Source organism: Myotis myotis, unplaced genomic scaffold (assembly GCF_014108235.1).
Source record: "Myotis myotis isolate mMyoMyo1 unplaced genomic scaffold, mMyoMyo1.p scaffold_m19_p_1, whole genome shotgun sequence".
NCBI lineage: Eukaryota > Metazoa > Chordata > Mammalia > Chiroptera > Vespertilionidae > Myotis > Myotis myotis.
Genome location: NW_023416313.1, coordinates 167,990,238 through 168,006,282, shown reverse-complemented (window position 1 = coordinate 168,006,282; position 16,045 = coordinate 167,990,238). Strand labels below are relative to the sequence as shown.

General features: G+C 43.3%; 1 protein-coding gene across 5 annotated transcripts in view; it reads right to left on the bottom strand.

Annotated features, from left to right (window-relative positions):
- The window catches only part of AP4E1 (adaptor related protein complex 4 subunit epsilon 1), a 73,547-nt gene that overhangs the window by 42,036 nt on the left and 15,466 nt on the right, over positions 1-16,045 (bottom strand). For 4 of the 5 annotated variants that reach the window (XM_036301400.1, XM_036301391.1, XM_036301408.1 and 1 more), the window contains 4 exons: positions 14,731-14,852; positions 6,046-6,205; positions 4,001-4,167; positions 795-868 (listed from right to left, as the gene is read on the bottom strand). In XM_036301400.1, the coding sequence (XP_036157293.1) occupies positions 795-868; positions 4,001-4,167; positions 6,046-6,205; positions 14,731-14,852 (523 nt within the window). Of the gene's footprint in view, positions 1-794; positions 869-4,000; positions 4,168-6,045; positions 6,206-14,730; positions 14,853-16,045 lie in introns of those variants that run through there. The other variant, XM_036301425.1, reaches the window with a different exon arrangement.

Below are 16,045 nucleotides of genomic sequence, written 5' to 3'. Positions count from 1 at the left end.
TAAGAACTTTCCTATTAAATATGGAACAGGTCTACTAAGTTGATGAGTATTTTCAATAAAAAGATAATTTCTCTTTAAAAATAAAGTCTTAAAAGAGAGACAAATATAAAAATGAATTTAGGTCAACATTTAAAATAATGCCATAGCCCTAGCCAGTTTGGCTCAGTGGATAGGGTGTCGGCCTGCAGACTGAAGGATCCCGGGTTTGATTCCAGCCAAGGGTACATGCCCGGGTTGTGGGCTCAATCCCCAGTGGGGGGTGTGCGGGGAGCAGCCAATCAATGATTCTCTCTCTCATCATGCTTCTATCTCTCTCTCTCTCCCTCTCCCTTCTTGTCTGAAATCAAGAAAGATATACTTAAAAAAATAATAATAATGCCATAATTTCAAATAATTTCCACTAGTTATTCAATGCTTCCACTGAAAAATAATAACCCACCCGGCTAGTGTTGCTCAGTGGTTGAGCATCGACCTATGAACCAGGAGGACACAGTTTGATTCCCAGTCAGGGTGCATGCCCGAGTTGCGGGCTCAATCCTCAGTGTGGGGCATGCAGGAGGCAGCCAATCAATGATTCTCTCTCATCACTGATGTTTCTATCTCTCCCTCTCCCTCTCTGAAATCAATAAAAATAGACTTTTTAAAAAAAAAAAAGAAAGAAAAATAATGACCCAAAGAATCACCTTAAAAATTGACACAAAATTCTATTGGAATTTGTAGTATTCTAACACAGATTCAGCTATAATACTGAAAAATACCGTTAGTCGTTAGAGTAGCATTCACATGTTACCTACCATATGTGACATTGTGATTTAACTCGGCTCTTCGTAAGGATTCATCAAGAACATCATACATTAATTCACTTGTCCTGTTTAAAAGATATTTTATTTGCAGTAAAATTATAGTATTATAACCCAATAAAACATAGTCTTTCAAACTTCTCCCTCTTTAAAACTGAGGATCTACAGAAAAGAAGTGAAAAAAATTCATTTTTTGAAGCTATGGGAATGTCACTTTTTAAAAATTCCATTTGTTCTTTTTCATGAGTTTAACTTCCTGCTTTATCGAAGTTGACTAGTCAATGAAGATAAACATGTCAATCAACTCTTTCCTAAACCTGTACCTAGTTTACAAGTCAGGCTTTTGTTTGGTTGAACACACTATCTTTTATAGTTTTCTTTATAATAAAATATTCCTACCTGTTTGAAGTTGCTACAGTAATACCTCACAGATCCAGATTATTCCAGACAGTACATTTTCTGTATTTAAACCACATAATTTTTTTAAAATATTCAAACACTAGTCTATGAGCAGCATTGAGTTCTTCAGAAAGAAAACTTTAGCTTTCATTTGTGTTAAATATAAAGAAAATTAACAAATTTGTCCATTGCTATGCCATTATGATCACTGATTACTGTTGCAATAACTGGGTGGAGGTAGATGCTGTAAGAAATGCGGTGCTTTACAGAGTCCTAGCACTCATCCTCCTGCCTAGAAAAGTCCTCTACAAGATGCCAATGTGAAAACTATGGCTTCTCAGCTGGTATTTTTGTAAGTTTTACAAATTCAAACACTACTAACAGAAATAAAAGCTACTTCAACCTCGCATGCACAAAATAGTCTTACAGAGAAAGTACACTGTAAAGCAAACAAGCAAAAACATCAAAATAATCTGGGGCTACACAAATTACTTCATCATTTGTATCTTTATCAAAAATTTCTTCTTCTCCAATACACAACTATCAAATTCAATCTGAAGTGTGTGTACTTTGATTCCATCTTGATCAAAGTATAAATATCCAGTGAGAATCCATAACCATTTTCTAAAATCCTTCATTTTACTGTGTAAGCATTTCTTCCAGAGAAAATAACCATATAGTAGATGTTACAAATTCTCTCCCCTCGCCCCCCAATTTAGTTAATTCTTCACCTGGATTACAATCTAGTTTCTTAATTATAAAAGCCAATATCTGGCATAAATCATATTTAACCACATGAAATGTAGAAACATTTGCAGACATGATCAAGCTAAATATAAATAACCTAAGAAGCAAAATGCTGTAAAACACAAGAAAATACTCAAACAATAGATATAAAAACCCATCAATAAATAATTACTAAATTATTTCTTTCAATTAAATACATTAGAATCTGTTATAACATTTTTTCTTTGCCACATTGAGTTAATCATTTCTTAAGAAATATAAGGTTTATGTTAACATAAAATCTCATTAGCGTTGGAACAACAAAGGAGAAAACATTTTAATGTTCCATAACATTGTAAGAGTTCCCATCTTTATTCACTTTAATTGCACCTAATTTCTATTCAGCTGAGCCCTTTGAAGGTAAGCGCTCTTAGTCATCTTTGTATGTATGCTCCAAATTCATCCATGAAAGAAAGGGAAGATGATGAGTTACTACATTTAATAAATTCACTAAAAGCCTCAAAGTTCTGCCCTGACAAAATATGATGGCATTAAATCTTTTTAGACCATTAAGGCCTGGGTGCATTGCTATGAAATTTGTGTTTTTAAAAGAGAATTCCAGTGAACTCCAACTAGAGCTCCACAACAAGATAGGTTGGGTTACATAAAATAATATGTATTTAGGACAAACATTTTTCATGTGTGTCTGCTCCATGAGATCCCTAGTTTCAATCAGGGTTGAGATTCATAAACACAGAAAAAAGTAAAATAGCAATACACCAAGAGTGATATAGCCCAGTTAGCACTTATCAGGAGTGTAAAGGGCAAATGGATGCTGACGAGGCATTACTAGGAGCGACATCCTCAAGGAAAATCCCTTCGTAAAGATAGGCTAAGAATCAGAATGTAAATGAATCCTACTGCATAAAAGAGAACCGAATCTCATAAAGTCAAAACACTGAAACTCTTGAGGGACTCAAGCCATGGTCCTTACTCTCAAGAGAACTAAATCTAGTTGGACTTGCTCTCAAATAGTTCAGAAAAAAAATGAAAAGAATGTGTGCCCTACCTGGATTGGCTCAGCAGTTAGAGCACTGGCCCTGGGGTTTGATTCTGGTCAAGGGCTCATACCCCGTTTGCAGGCTCAATCCCAAGCCTGGGTCAGGGTGCATGTGAGAGGCAACCAATCGATGTCTCTCTTACATTGATGCTCCTCTCTCTATCTCTCTCTCCCCCTCCTCCTCCCTCCCTTCCACTCTCTCTAAAAAAAAAATCAACAGAAAAATATCCATGGGTGAGGCTTAAAATAATAATAATAATGTGTGCACACATGCACATACAGAAAGAGAGAAAATGCAAACAATAAATCTAGATAAAGGGCATAAGAGAGCTCCTTGTACTATTCTTGGAACTTTTCTGTAAGTTTGAAATATATATAATAGGTAAGATACCCATAAAATATAAATTATTGGTTAAAGGAGTATTCAGACAAATGAATTAAGGTGAAGCATCCAGCTAGAGCCAAGGGTCAGCAAACTATAGTCCGCAGGCTCACTTAGCTTGTCATCTATTTTTGTATGGCTGCTGGCTAAAAATGGTTTTTACATTTTTAAATGGGGGGGGGGGGGTGTCAAAATAGTAACATTTCACAACACATAAAATGTATGAGATTCAAGTTTTAATGTCCATAAAAAGATTTTTTTATTAATTGTGCTCATTTGTGTACTGTCTATGACTGCTTTGAGCTACACAAGAGCAGAGTTGAGTGGTTGCAACAGGCAACATATAGCTCACAAAGCCTAAATATTTATTACTATCTGGCCCTTGACAAAAAAAGTTTCCCAACCTCTAAAGTAGAATGACTAAGAAAGTTTCAGAGAAGACATAAAGCTTCACCGGTACCTTTCACTAGGAGTAGGATTTAGATAAGCAGAGAGCCAGGATTATCCCAGCAGCCTGAATTATATACTTCTTATAAAGTGGCTTATTTATCACTACTAAGCCAACCCAAAGCATTAGGAGAGTCTGGCTTATCTTGAACCCTCCAGGTGACTATCAAATTTACTTAAGTTTACCTCTGATCGTCTTTTCCTAGAAGTCTTAGTATTCTCAAGAGCTGGATTTGTAACCATGGTGCTGGGACACTGTGGTAATTGAAATCTACTGGGAGCTTTCCTCCAACTACTTGCTTCAAAATTGTTACAAAACTCCCAGTCAAATCTTTATATCCAGATGAATTCTCCTACATCCAAAAAATAAAAAACAAAAAACATTCTGTTAATAATAATGTCTTACTACATATAAAACAGACTTGGTTGAAATGCCATATAGAATCTAACTTAATACATGTTGGCTTAGAAGTTCCATGTTCACATTTAATGAAAGTGTTCCAGTCTGATTAATTTCTTCCATGATGAAACTCCTCTGGCCACTGATCCAAAGCTGAATCATCCCCCAAAAAACTTCCACCACTCCCTACTTGTTCCCACACACAGTATAATCACATTTCAAAAGTTCTTATAATTACATTTTATATAGAACCTTTAATAGTCAATACTGGCAATAAATAAAAAGGTAAAAAGAACTGGCATACTGAAAAAGGGCTGTAATATCTCTACTTTTGAGGAAAATTAAGACTTGTTTGCAATCTCTAAATTTTGCAAAAGTCTTCTCATGTAAATGAGCTAAATGTGTTCTGGGTAGAAGAGTATAGAGCACAGCTAAGACTACTCAAACATTTAAGCCCTCCAAAGTCAGTGAATCTGTCTATTAAAAACTAATCAGCCCTACAGTACTTAAATATGTTGGGATTCTGAATGAGTGTACCTTAATTATATATCTGACTAATCTCTTGGCCTGGGGGAATTAAATACAAATTCCTCAAAATGAACACTGGATTCGTCATCATAATTTTATTACATATCAAGAACACATTTTTTTAAAGGAAATAATAGCTCTTTCAAAGTTTAGTAAATGTTAGAGGAAAAATAAGATTGAATATCAAATATCTATTTATATCATATTGTTCTAGAACACAATGCATTAAAGATACCTTCAATTCTATAATTTTAAATTGAATTCAACAGCATATTCCATTTCATTATGAGGTACTCATGAAATCTCTCACAAATATATACTTTCAGATATAAAGTGTTTCAGGCAATTCACTGTGGCTGAATTAGTAGAAATCCATGTCACCAATTAGAAAATGTTTTTACCATACCATTCAACCCTCCTAGCTTTTCTGATATAGTATCAATGTATGGCATCAACACTAGTCTCTACCTTGCAAAACCCCTACAGGCTCTGCTCATTTCTATAAGCTGTTATGCATCACATAAAGTTGTATAAAACACAATCACTACTTAAAAAACCACAAATCTGAAAATTTCAATCGCTTTCCTACCTATCATTTTTCTATGCTTCTTCAGTAACATGAAAAAATTTTAGGCATTAAAAAAAAAAAAAAAAAAAAAAAAATAAGACTGCCATGGCAGGTGTTGCTCAATGGTTGGAGCACTGGTTGCTCTCAGGTTCAATTCCCAGTCAGGGTACATACCCAGGTCATGGGTTCAATCCCTGGTCAGGGTGCATATGGGAGGCAACCAATCACAATCACATGGATGTTTCTCTCTCTGCCTCTCCCTCTATTTTCCTCTCTAGAATCAATGAAAAAAGCATATGCTCAGGTGAGAATTTAAAAAAAAAAGACTAATTCTATAATGTGCCTACTACTAAAGCTATCAACAACTTGCAAAGATTACTATTTAAAAGTCAATAATAGCCCTGGCTGGTTTGGCTCAGTGGATAGAGCGTCAGCCAATGGACTGATGGGTCCTGGGTTGGATTCTGGTCAAGGGCACATACTGAGGTTTCAGGCTTGATCCCCAGTAGGGGGCGTGCAGGAGGCAGCTGATCAATGATTCTCTCTCATCTCTGATGTTTCTATCTCTCTCTCCCTCTCCCTTCCTCTCTGAAATCAATAAAAATATATTTTTTAAAAAATAAAAGTCAGTAATAAAACATTGAAATTAAGCATTTGACTGAAAAACCTGAGGGTTTTTTTTATTATGCCATAATTATGTTTTTCTAATGGCAACTACTGAAATTTTCAACTTACCTTAATCATCCTATGGTATATGTGCAAGGAAGCAGCCATGACTCCAACATCTCTGTCACAAAGTGCTTTCTGAAACTTAATATGGATATGTTGTACTTGATTAGGAGCAATGAGATGGAATTTGTATAATGCCAGAACAGCTTTTCTTCGTATAATCTCCCTAAAGATAAAAAATGAAATCTGAACAAACCATCTGAATTTTCAGGCATTTAATTTTAAAAGATTACAGACCAAATGATTTCAATATATTAGCTATCACCTTAATCTAAAAAGAGAAATACACATTCATTAATTTCCTTTCTTAAATGTAGGGCGCCGCTATAGGGTTAAGCCTCGGACTGACCTGTTGGCAAAGCCACCAACAAGTCCCAGCTTAGAGGGCACAGTCCTCTTAGTATAATTAGGCTTGACCTTATGAACCTCCCTAGATCTTATCTGGGAAGCTAATGGGCTGAGGGAGAAGTAGCAAGTGCTGCCAAAACAGGTGAATCTCACAAGAACATTGTAACTATGGTGACCACTACCTTGTTTACCTCTGGCTATAAAATAAAGGCTCAGCTTGCCTCTGGATCTCTCTCTGTGGCCTCAGCCAGGCACAGGAAGACCCACCAAGACCCAGCTTATTCTCTTTGTCATTTCTTCATCCTTCACCGCCCTCACTCAGGCTTTCAAACCCTTGGCGGAGCTGGCTCGGCACATGTGGCGCCCAAAGCGGGGCATGAGTTTGGGGGAACTACAGTTGTCAGGTGAAAGGACGCTCCAGTGAAACAAATGCAGAAAACAAGAAGGAAGATAAGGAGCGAAGTTCAGTGATATAACTAGCTGTAAAACATGGGAAATTCAGGATCGTATATACGTATCCATGCTTAAGGCTATGTTCCAAGCACAGGGCTGTTCTGTGAGGTATCAACAGCTTTTCGATTTGTTGGATTTTGTAAGTAAAAAGGGCCCATGGTTTCCTGAGGAAGGAAAGGTAAATGTAGAGACATGGGAGAAGGTAGGAAAACAACTTAGAGATTCGTGTTTGTGCTGACACTGGACCAGCCTACATTCAGGGAATAGTATCAGCTGCTGCATTCGCTCGTCAGCAGAAAAAGAAAGGGGCTGCTGTGGCAACCAATGCCACCTAGGCAGGGAAACTTCAAGCAGGGCTGGCCCCACCAAACAGTAGGGGCCTTATCCTTAACCCCACTGCACCCTTTCCAGCCGGCTCAGTAAATCTTTATCATGCCACCCCGGGAAGCGCAGGATTGGCAAGTTCTCCCTGGGGTGATAGATCAGGACTCAGGCAATAGCAGAAAGAGCCAATCCTACTCTTAAAATGCAACTATAAAAACAAAAAAGGGGGGGAGAAGAATGCTGTGTGTTAAGTTGAAGAATGTTATGTGTTAAATTTTTTGAATTACAATACAGACAGAAGCCAAAAGGCATTGGGCCTCCAGTGCAATAGCCGTGTCCACCTAGGTAGCCCAGTGGAGTGATGCACAAACCAGACAAGAGTTTTACCAGATCTAGTAATAATGTGGGGAAGAGGTTGTGTTTTGTATCTTTCCAGAAGGAGCAGCGCAGCCTATTTGAGGGCCAGAGCATTACGTGTGTCACCACAATGGACCCAGAGAAGCTCCTTGTCCCTTCATCCCTTCGCTCAAAAGACTGAGAGTTGCCCCGATGACAGCAATACAGAAAAGGAAGATGACGAAGGCTACGCAAGGGACCGAGGTGCCAACATGGGGTCAGCTGAAGAAGTTAACAACTGAGGCCCAGCAGATGGTAGAAAAACAAGATGTGGAAGCTACTCCCTCAATCATGTTTCTGGCTATGCTAGCATTGGATAGCTGCCAGTCTTCTGCAAAATTTTGCGCAGCCAAGTCTGAGGACTCTGAGTAAATCAGCAGAAGAAACTTTCATTTAGCAGAAACTCACTTATTGCTGTTTTGCATTGGCACTGTTTTGTTATTCTTACTAGTTTTAAAAATGTTAACACATTGGCATTGTTTTGTTAATAGCCAGAGCTTTATGTTTAAGTTTTAAAATGTTAACATGTCTGTAGTTTGGGTTTTGCATTGGCATTGTTTTGTTATTGTTTTAATAGCCAGAGTTTTGTTCATGATGCTTAAGTTTTACTGCTATTACTTAAAATCAGAGAATATCAAAATTGAGATTATTCAAAGCAATCCTCTGTGTTCTATTCAATAATTCCTTTCATAAGATTCCTAACAAATGGTCATCTAGCTTCTGCTAAATTCCATTAACAAGCAACTCATATCTTCCTAGCCAAACTATGCCATGATGAAAAATTACTTTCACGTAGAAAAAATTAACACACTTGTCATTAGTATTAATACTATGGTGACTGTAAACAACATCCCAATGTCTTGCTAGTGGGTATTAAGCAATATTAATTAATCTGGGAGAGAACAGGTAAATGAGATCAGAAAAAAATGAACTCTGAACATGCTCAGGAATGCCTAAGCCTGGCCCTAAGTGATGGTACTAACACAAGACCTTAACACATTGTATGCGGGAAACGTATTTATACGTTTTACGCTGACTGGTAGTAGAGCAGCATGGGACACGTATTAATACGTTTTTTATAGACTAGCGGTAGAATGCAGGTAACATATAAATACGTAAACTAAAGTTATCGTAATTTTACTGAAAGTTCCCATTTGCGCAAAAAATTAGCAAAAATGGCCCGCGCCACCTGTTAGCACGCAATAAAAACTACCCGCAAACAATGTGTTAAGAGACGTGGATTCGAGCTCTAAATCTGGCATGCCAAAATACAGCAGGGATTCAAAGTCGAGTCCAAACCCTGTCTCACATCTTCTCTGTGACATCCACTAGCCTACCTGTAGCTCTACCTGTCCCATATTCTTTAGCTTCACTCTATAACATGGAATAGATATAGCCATAACTGCAGAATCAGAGTTTCAAGTCTAAACTTTAACTAGTAGAAGACGGGAAGTCCAGGATTTGAAATTAGAGTAGATGGGAAACAGTAAGAAAAAACTTAAAAGGGTAAATGGGAAGCAATAAAGAAAAAAAATCAATTCCCAGAAGAATCTATCTACACTAATAAAAGACTAAGATGCTAATTGACAGTACCTTCACTGCACCCATCAGCCAATCAGAAGAGTATGCAAACTAAACCAACAAAGATGGCCATTAAATTTGCATACTGCAGGCAGGGCAGAGCAGTGCGAACCACCATCCGGGCTTCCCGTGTGTGACCCGGGGCAGCGGAGCGGGACAGCGCGAGCCACCACCCGCCCCGCCTCCATCCGGGCCTCCCGTGGATAAGCCAGCAGGTGATTATGCCCCGAGGGGTCCCAGACTGGGAGAGGGCACAGGCTGGGCTGAGGGACCCCCCCGAGTGCACAAATTTTTGTGCACTGGGCCTCTAGTCCTATCTAATAAAAGAGAAACATGGTAATCAGCCATACCTCCGCTACCCTTCCCATTGGCTAATCAGGGCGATATGCAAATTAACTGTCAGACAAGGTAGCACCCGACAGCCAGGCAGCTTGAAGCTAACATGAGGCTTGCTTGCTTCAGTGACGGAGGAAACTAACGTTCCCCGCCTGCCTTGCCGGCCTCTGAGCTTGCAGTTTGAAACATTGTTACAAATATAAAAGCTAAACAAAACCCCAGAAACCTGCTTTCAGCCCGCCGGGATCTCAGAACTGGAGTTGAAACAGTGTTTCAATTATAGAACCCAAACAAACCAGATACCTGCTTTCAGCAGCAGAGGCCTCAGAGCTGGAGCCAGAGCTAAAGCTGGCCCAGAATAAAAAAAAAAAAGAAAAAGAAAAAAAGGAGCAGTTGGGAGCTTCAGTCACCCGCCAGCCTGAAAACAGCCCTCAGCCCCTCACCCAGACTGGCCAGGCACCCCAGTGGGGACCCCCACCCTGAAGGGTGTGTGATCAGCTGCAAACAGCCATCATCCCCTCACCCAGGGTGGCCAGGCACCCCAGTGGGGACCCCCACCCTGATCCAGGACACCTTTCAGGGTAAACCAGCCGGCCCCCACCCGTGCACCAGGCCTCTATCCTACATAGTAAAAGGGTAATATGCATCCCAGCACCGGGATCAGCGGAGCCGCGAGGCCTCCCGGCACCAGGATCAGTGTGACAGGGGGAAGCGCCCAAACCCCAATTGCCCTGCAGCTCTGTGTGTCAGGGGGTGGGGCCACAACCTCCCTATCCGCCCTGCTCTGTTCGTGACAGGGGAAGGCACCCCAACCCCCTGATCAGCCCTGCTTTGTGCCTGATAGGGGGGAGCTCCTCAACCCCCTGATCGCCCTGCGGCTGTGTGTGTGACAGGGTGCGGCGCCCCAACCCCCCCCCACGGGCCCTGCTCTGTGTGTGACAGGGTGCGGCGCCCCAACCCCCCCACCACGGGCCCTGCTCTGTGTGTGACAGGGTAGAGCCATAACCTCCCCATCGGCCCTGCCCTGAGTGTGAGAGTGGCAGCGCCCCAACCCCCTGATCGGCCCTGCTCTGTGGGTGATAGAGGGCGGCGCCCCACCCCCCCCACACGGGCCCTGCTCTGTGCGTGACGGGGGGAGCTCCCCAACCCCCTGACTGACCCTGCTCTGTGCGTGACAGGGTATGTAGCCCCAACCCCCCTGATGGGCCCTGCTCTGTGCGTGACAGGGTACGGAGCCCCAACCCCCCTGATTGGCCCTGCTCTGTGCGTGACAGGGGGTGGCGCCACAACCTCCCCATCGACCCTGCCTTGAGTGTGACATGGGGCGGTGCCCCAACCCCCCAATCGGCCCTACCCTGAGTGTGACTGAGGGTGGCATCGCAACCTTCCGATCCCTGATCCGCCCTGCTCTCTGCATGACAGCGGGCGGCGCCCCAACTCCCCAATCGGCCCTGCTCTGAGCCCGACCAGGGACTGCACCTAGGGATTGGGCCTGCCCTCTGCCACCCAGGAGCAGGCATAAGCCAGCAGGTCATTATCTCCCGAGGGGTCCCAGACTGTGAGAGGGCACAGGCCGGGCTGAGGGACCCCCTCCCCCCTGAGTGCACAAATTTTTGTGCACCGGGCCTCTAGTCTACACTAATAAAAGAGAAAAATGGTAATTGGCGTACGGCGCTACCCTTTTCATTGGCTAATCAGGGCTATATGCAAATTAACTGCCAACTAAGATGGCAGTTAACTGCCAACAAAGATGACAGCTAATTTGCATATGTAGGCACAATGCAGGGAGGCGAAAGGGAAAGCAGGAAGAAGCCCCCTGCCACTGACAGTGATCGGAAACCCAGTGGGGAGCTAAGAGGTGGGCCCTTGGGCCGCCTTTGCCCTGCCCCCCAGCCATGATCGGAGAATCAGGCGCCTTTGCCGCCCTGGCCAGTGATAGCAGGAAGTAGGGGTGGAGCCAGCGATGGGAGCTGGGCACGGTCAAAGCTGGCAGTCCCGGGAGCTAGGGGTCCCTTGCCTGGGCCTAAAGCGGAGCCCACAATCGTGGGGCTGCTGCAGCTGCAGGTCCCCACTGCCCGAGCCGGACGCCTCAGCCAGAGGCGTCCTGCAGGGGCGGGGGCGGAGCCCGTGCGATCGCGGCGCCCCCCCCGCTGCCACTGCGGGTCCCCACTGCCCGGGCCGGACGCCTAGGCCAGAGGCGTTAGGCCTGGGCAGAGACGGAGCCTGCAACCGCGGGGAGCTGGGGGTCCCCTGCCCAGGCCTAATGCTTCGGCCAGAGGTGTTAGGCCTGGGCAGGGGCAGAGCGGGAGATCGCGGGGAGCTGGGAGTCCCCTGCCCAGGCCTGACACCTCTGCCAGAGGCTGATCCAGTGATTGGTGATCGGAGGGTGATGAGGGTCAACTCCTCTGGCCGAGGCATCAGGTCTGGGAGGGGGGCTGGGGGTCCCCTGCCCAGGCCTGATGCCTGGGCCAGAGGCATCAGGCCTGGGTAGGGGGCGGAGCCGGGGATTGGGGGGATATGATGGTCCCCTTGCCCAGGCCTGAAGCCTGGGTCAGAGGCGTCAGGCTTGGGCGGGGGGTGGAGCAAGCGATCAGAGGGAGATGCGGGTCCCCTGCCCAGGCATGATTCCTGGGCCAGAGGCCTCAGGCCTGGGCGGGGGTCAGAGCCAGTGATCGGGGGGAGATGGGGGTCCCCTGTCCAAGCCTGACACCTTGGCGGAGGCGTCAGGCCCGGGCAAGGGGCCGATCAGGCGATCGGAGGGTAATGGGAGTCTACGCCTCTGGCCGAGGCATCAGGCCTGGGCAAGGGGCAGAGCCAGCAATCGGAGGGGTCTGGGGGTCCCCTGCCCAGGCCTGACGCCTGGGCCAGAGGCATCAGGCCTGGGCTGGGGGCAGAACCAGTGATGGGGGGAAATGAGGGTCCCCTGCCCAGGCCTGACACCTCTGGCAGAGGCGTCAGGCCTGGGCAAGGGGCCGTTCCTGCTATTGGAGGGTGATGGGGGTCAACGCCTGAGGGCTCCCAGTATGTGAGAGGGGGCAGGCTGGGCTGAGGGACACCCCCCCCCCCCCACACACACACACACACACACACACACCCAGTGCACAAATTTCGTGCACCGGGCCCCTAGTATATATATAAAAGGCTAATATGCAAAGTGTCCCCTCAGGAGTTCGACTGCTCATTATGATGTGCGCTGACCACCAGGAGGCGGTGGAGAACGAAGGAAGGCCCTGGCTGGCAGCCAGAAGCCAGAGAAGGAAGGCCCCAGCCAGCAGCCGGAAGGCCCCAATCAGCCCTGATTGCTGGCCAGGCCTCGGGACCCTACCCATGTATGAATTTCGTGCACCAAGCCTCTAGTTTCATATAAAGAATCAGAATGTATGATTACCACAGAGTGGTGGTATGAAAATATTATATAAAAATATGTTCTGCTATGATCAGATCAACCTATAATTATCTAAGAAAAGCTAATATATTATTTCCAGTAATTAACTGTCATTACCCAGCATTTGTTCTAATAGGTTTGACATTAAAAAAAACATTATAACAAGTCTGAAAAACCTATAAAGTTATTCTACCATTCTTAGTGAAACTATCATTTTAGCTTTTTCTTTAAAAATACAAACCATGCCGTGATTGGTTTGGCTCAGTGGATAGAACATTGGCCTGCAGACTGAAGGGTCCCAGGTTTGATTCTGGTCAAGGGCATGTACCTTGGTTGCGGGCACATCCCCAGTAGGGGGTGTGCAGGAGGCAGCTGAAATAATATATTAGCTTTTCTTAGATAATTCTCTCTCATGGATGTTTCTAACTCTCTATCTCTCTCCCTTCCTCTCTGTAAAAAATCAATAAAATATATTTAAAAAAAATAAATACAAACCATACTCAGCTAGTGTGGTTCAGTGGTTGAGCATCAACCTATGAACCAGGAGGTCATGATTTGATTCTGGTCAGGGCATATGCCCAGGCTGCAAGCTCAATCCCTAGCAGGAGGTGTGCAGGAGGCAGCTGACCAATGATTCTCTCTCATCACTGATGTTTCTAACTCTCTCTCTCTCTCTCCCCCTCTCTGAAATCAATAAAAATATGTTTTAAAAAAACAAACAGCCCTTGACGGTTTGGCTCAGTGGATAGAGTGTTGGCCTGCGGACTGAAGGGTCCAGGGTTTGATTCTGGTCAAGGGCACATACCTCAATTGCAGGCTTCCTGCCCTGGTCATGGGTGTGCAGGAGGCAACCAATCGATGTTTCTCTCTCACATCAGTGTTTCTGTCTCTCCCTCTCCTTTCTACTCTCTCTAAAAATCAATAGAAAAAATATCCTCGGGTGAGGATTTAAAAAAAAACACAAACCTATAAGTCAACAATTTATAACCTTAGAACACTAAAAACACTGACTTAAAGAGGCATAAGAAATACAGAAATGTTGAGTAACACATAAATCTTTATCACGAATGTACGCATAACTAAAACACTATAATCACAAAGGAAAAATAGAAAATAATTGAAAATTTTTTCCTAGCTTTAAAGGTTACAAAGTTAAGAAACAAAAGAATTCAAGTATGTGGGGGGCAGGGGAGGCCAGGGAAATGTCAAGGGGGGAAAAAAAAGGAGACATATGTAATACTCTAATACTTTAAGCAATAAAACAAAATTTTTTAAAAAAAGAATTCAAGTATGGTGAAGACAAAAGAATTCAAGTATGGTGAAAAAACAAGCCAAGCATTAAGGAAAGAGTTACGGAACCTTACAGGATAAGATTAGCAAAATACTAAAAGTTAAGGTTTATTAGGATTTATTCTACTATAAAATAGTATTTGAATACTGCAGTTTTAATATAAAAGCATCCCCAATACATGAAGCTCTCTGCATTCATAGCATTTGAATTATTTCTAAATGTTTTCTATTATTTGACTCTATCCTCAAACCATTTTGTGAGAATTAAGGAGCTTCAAGCAACCCCACACAACCAAGGGAAAACCAAGCCCACGGCTGACTAGAGGTAGAAGTGGGAGGAAAGCCAAGGACTCCTGACACTAAGCTCCTCACTGCCTCTCAGTTTAACTTCAGAAAGCTGCCTGGTATTTTTCTAAATCCACGTAAAAATAAAGGATGTTGCTATCAGAGACTTTTGTATTTTATCTGACAAAGAATATCCTCTACCTTGGTAGCACTAAGTTATAATAAATTTTTAGTATAAATTTTTGTTTTGAAATATATATAGTATATACACCTATCCAAAAGAATTTACTTACTTAGAATGTTGAAGTTTATCTTCTATTAATGGAAGAACAGCTGGAATCATTTCTTGAGGGAAAATCTGGCTAACGATAGTAAGTGCCATACATACTTCCACCAGGTTAGTGCTCTGCAAGTCCTGACACAATCATTAAGCAAAGAAAACATTCAGTGCAAAGTTTAAAACTAGGTATAGTGAGCGCAACATTGCAATGGCCCCACTTACTTAATAGTTTTCTACTAACTTTATAATTAAGTTGTACATTTACCTCATCTTTTATAGAAATATCTCTGTTTCATCTGCTTTAACAGTCAATAAATAAACACAGCCAAAAAGCAATTGATCCAAAAGGAAACTGTATTTCTGTTCTGACAGTGGCCCAAGTAGTTTCCTTTAGAACAGCTTTTAAAACCTTTGTAAACTAAAAGCAAACCAACTTTATGAATTGTCCTTGTTAAACAATGAGTGAAAGTTTAAAAGGAAGTAATTCTCAAATATTCTATATAATAAAACCCTAATATGCAAATCGACTGAACAGCAGAATGACCAATTGCTATGACATGCACTGACCACCAGGGGGCAGACGTTCAACACAGGAGCTTCCCCCTGGTGGTCAGTGCACTCCCAGAGTGGGAGCACCACTCAGACAGAAGCTGGACTCATGGCTGGCGAGTGCAGCGGCAATAACAGGAGCCTCTCCCACCTCTGCTGCAGGTAGGCAGTAAGGAGCAAGGGGTCCTGGACTGCGAGAGCACCAGACTGCGAGAGGGACGTCTGGCTGCTGGCTTAGGCCTGATCCCCGGGAAGACCAGGCTTAAGCCAGCAGGCAGACATCCCCTGAGGGGTCCCAGACCACGAGAGGGTGCAGGCCAGGCTGAGGACACCCCCCCCCCCCCGCCGTGCACAATTTCGTGCACCAGGCCTCTACTATACAATAAAAGGCATGAATTCATACATACTTAGATATGCACAAATTTTATTAATCATTCTAACAGAAAACGAAAAACTATTTTTAAAAGTTTGGAAAAATTTAAGCTACTAGTAATCTTAATAGAGTATAAGACTTAAAATTCAGAAAGTACTATACACACACAGACTCACACATCAAAAGACTGACACAAAGTAAACAGGAAAATACTCAACAATTCAATTATACTTCATTACCAATTTTGATTAAAAATTTAACAGGAGCCCTAGCCAGTTTGGCTCAGTGGATAGAAGGATACTGGGTTCAATTTGGGTCAAGGGCAAATGCCCAGGTTGCAGGTTCGATCCCCAGCAGGTGGCATGCAGGAGGCAGCCTATCAATGATTCTCTCTCATCATTGATGT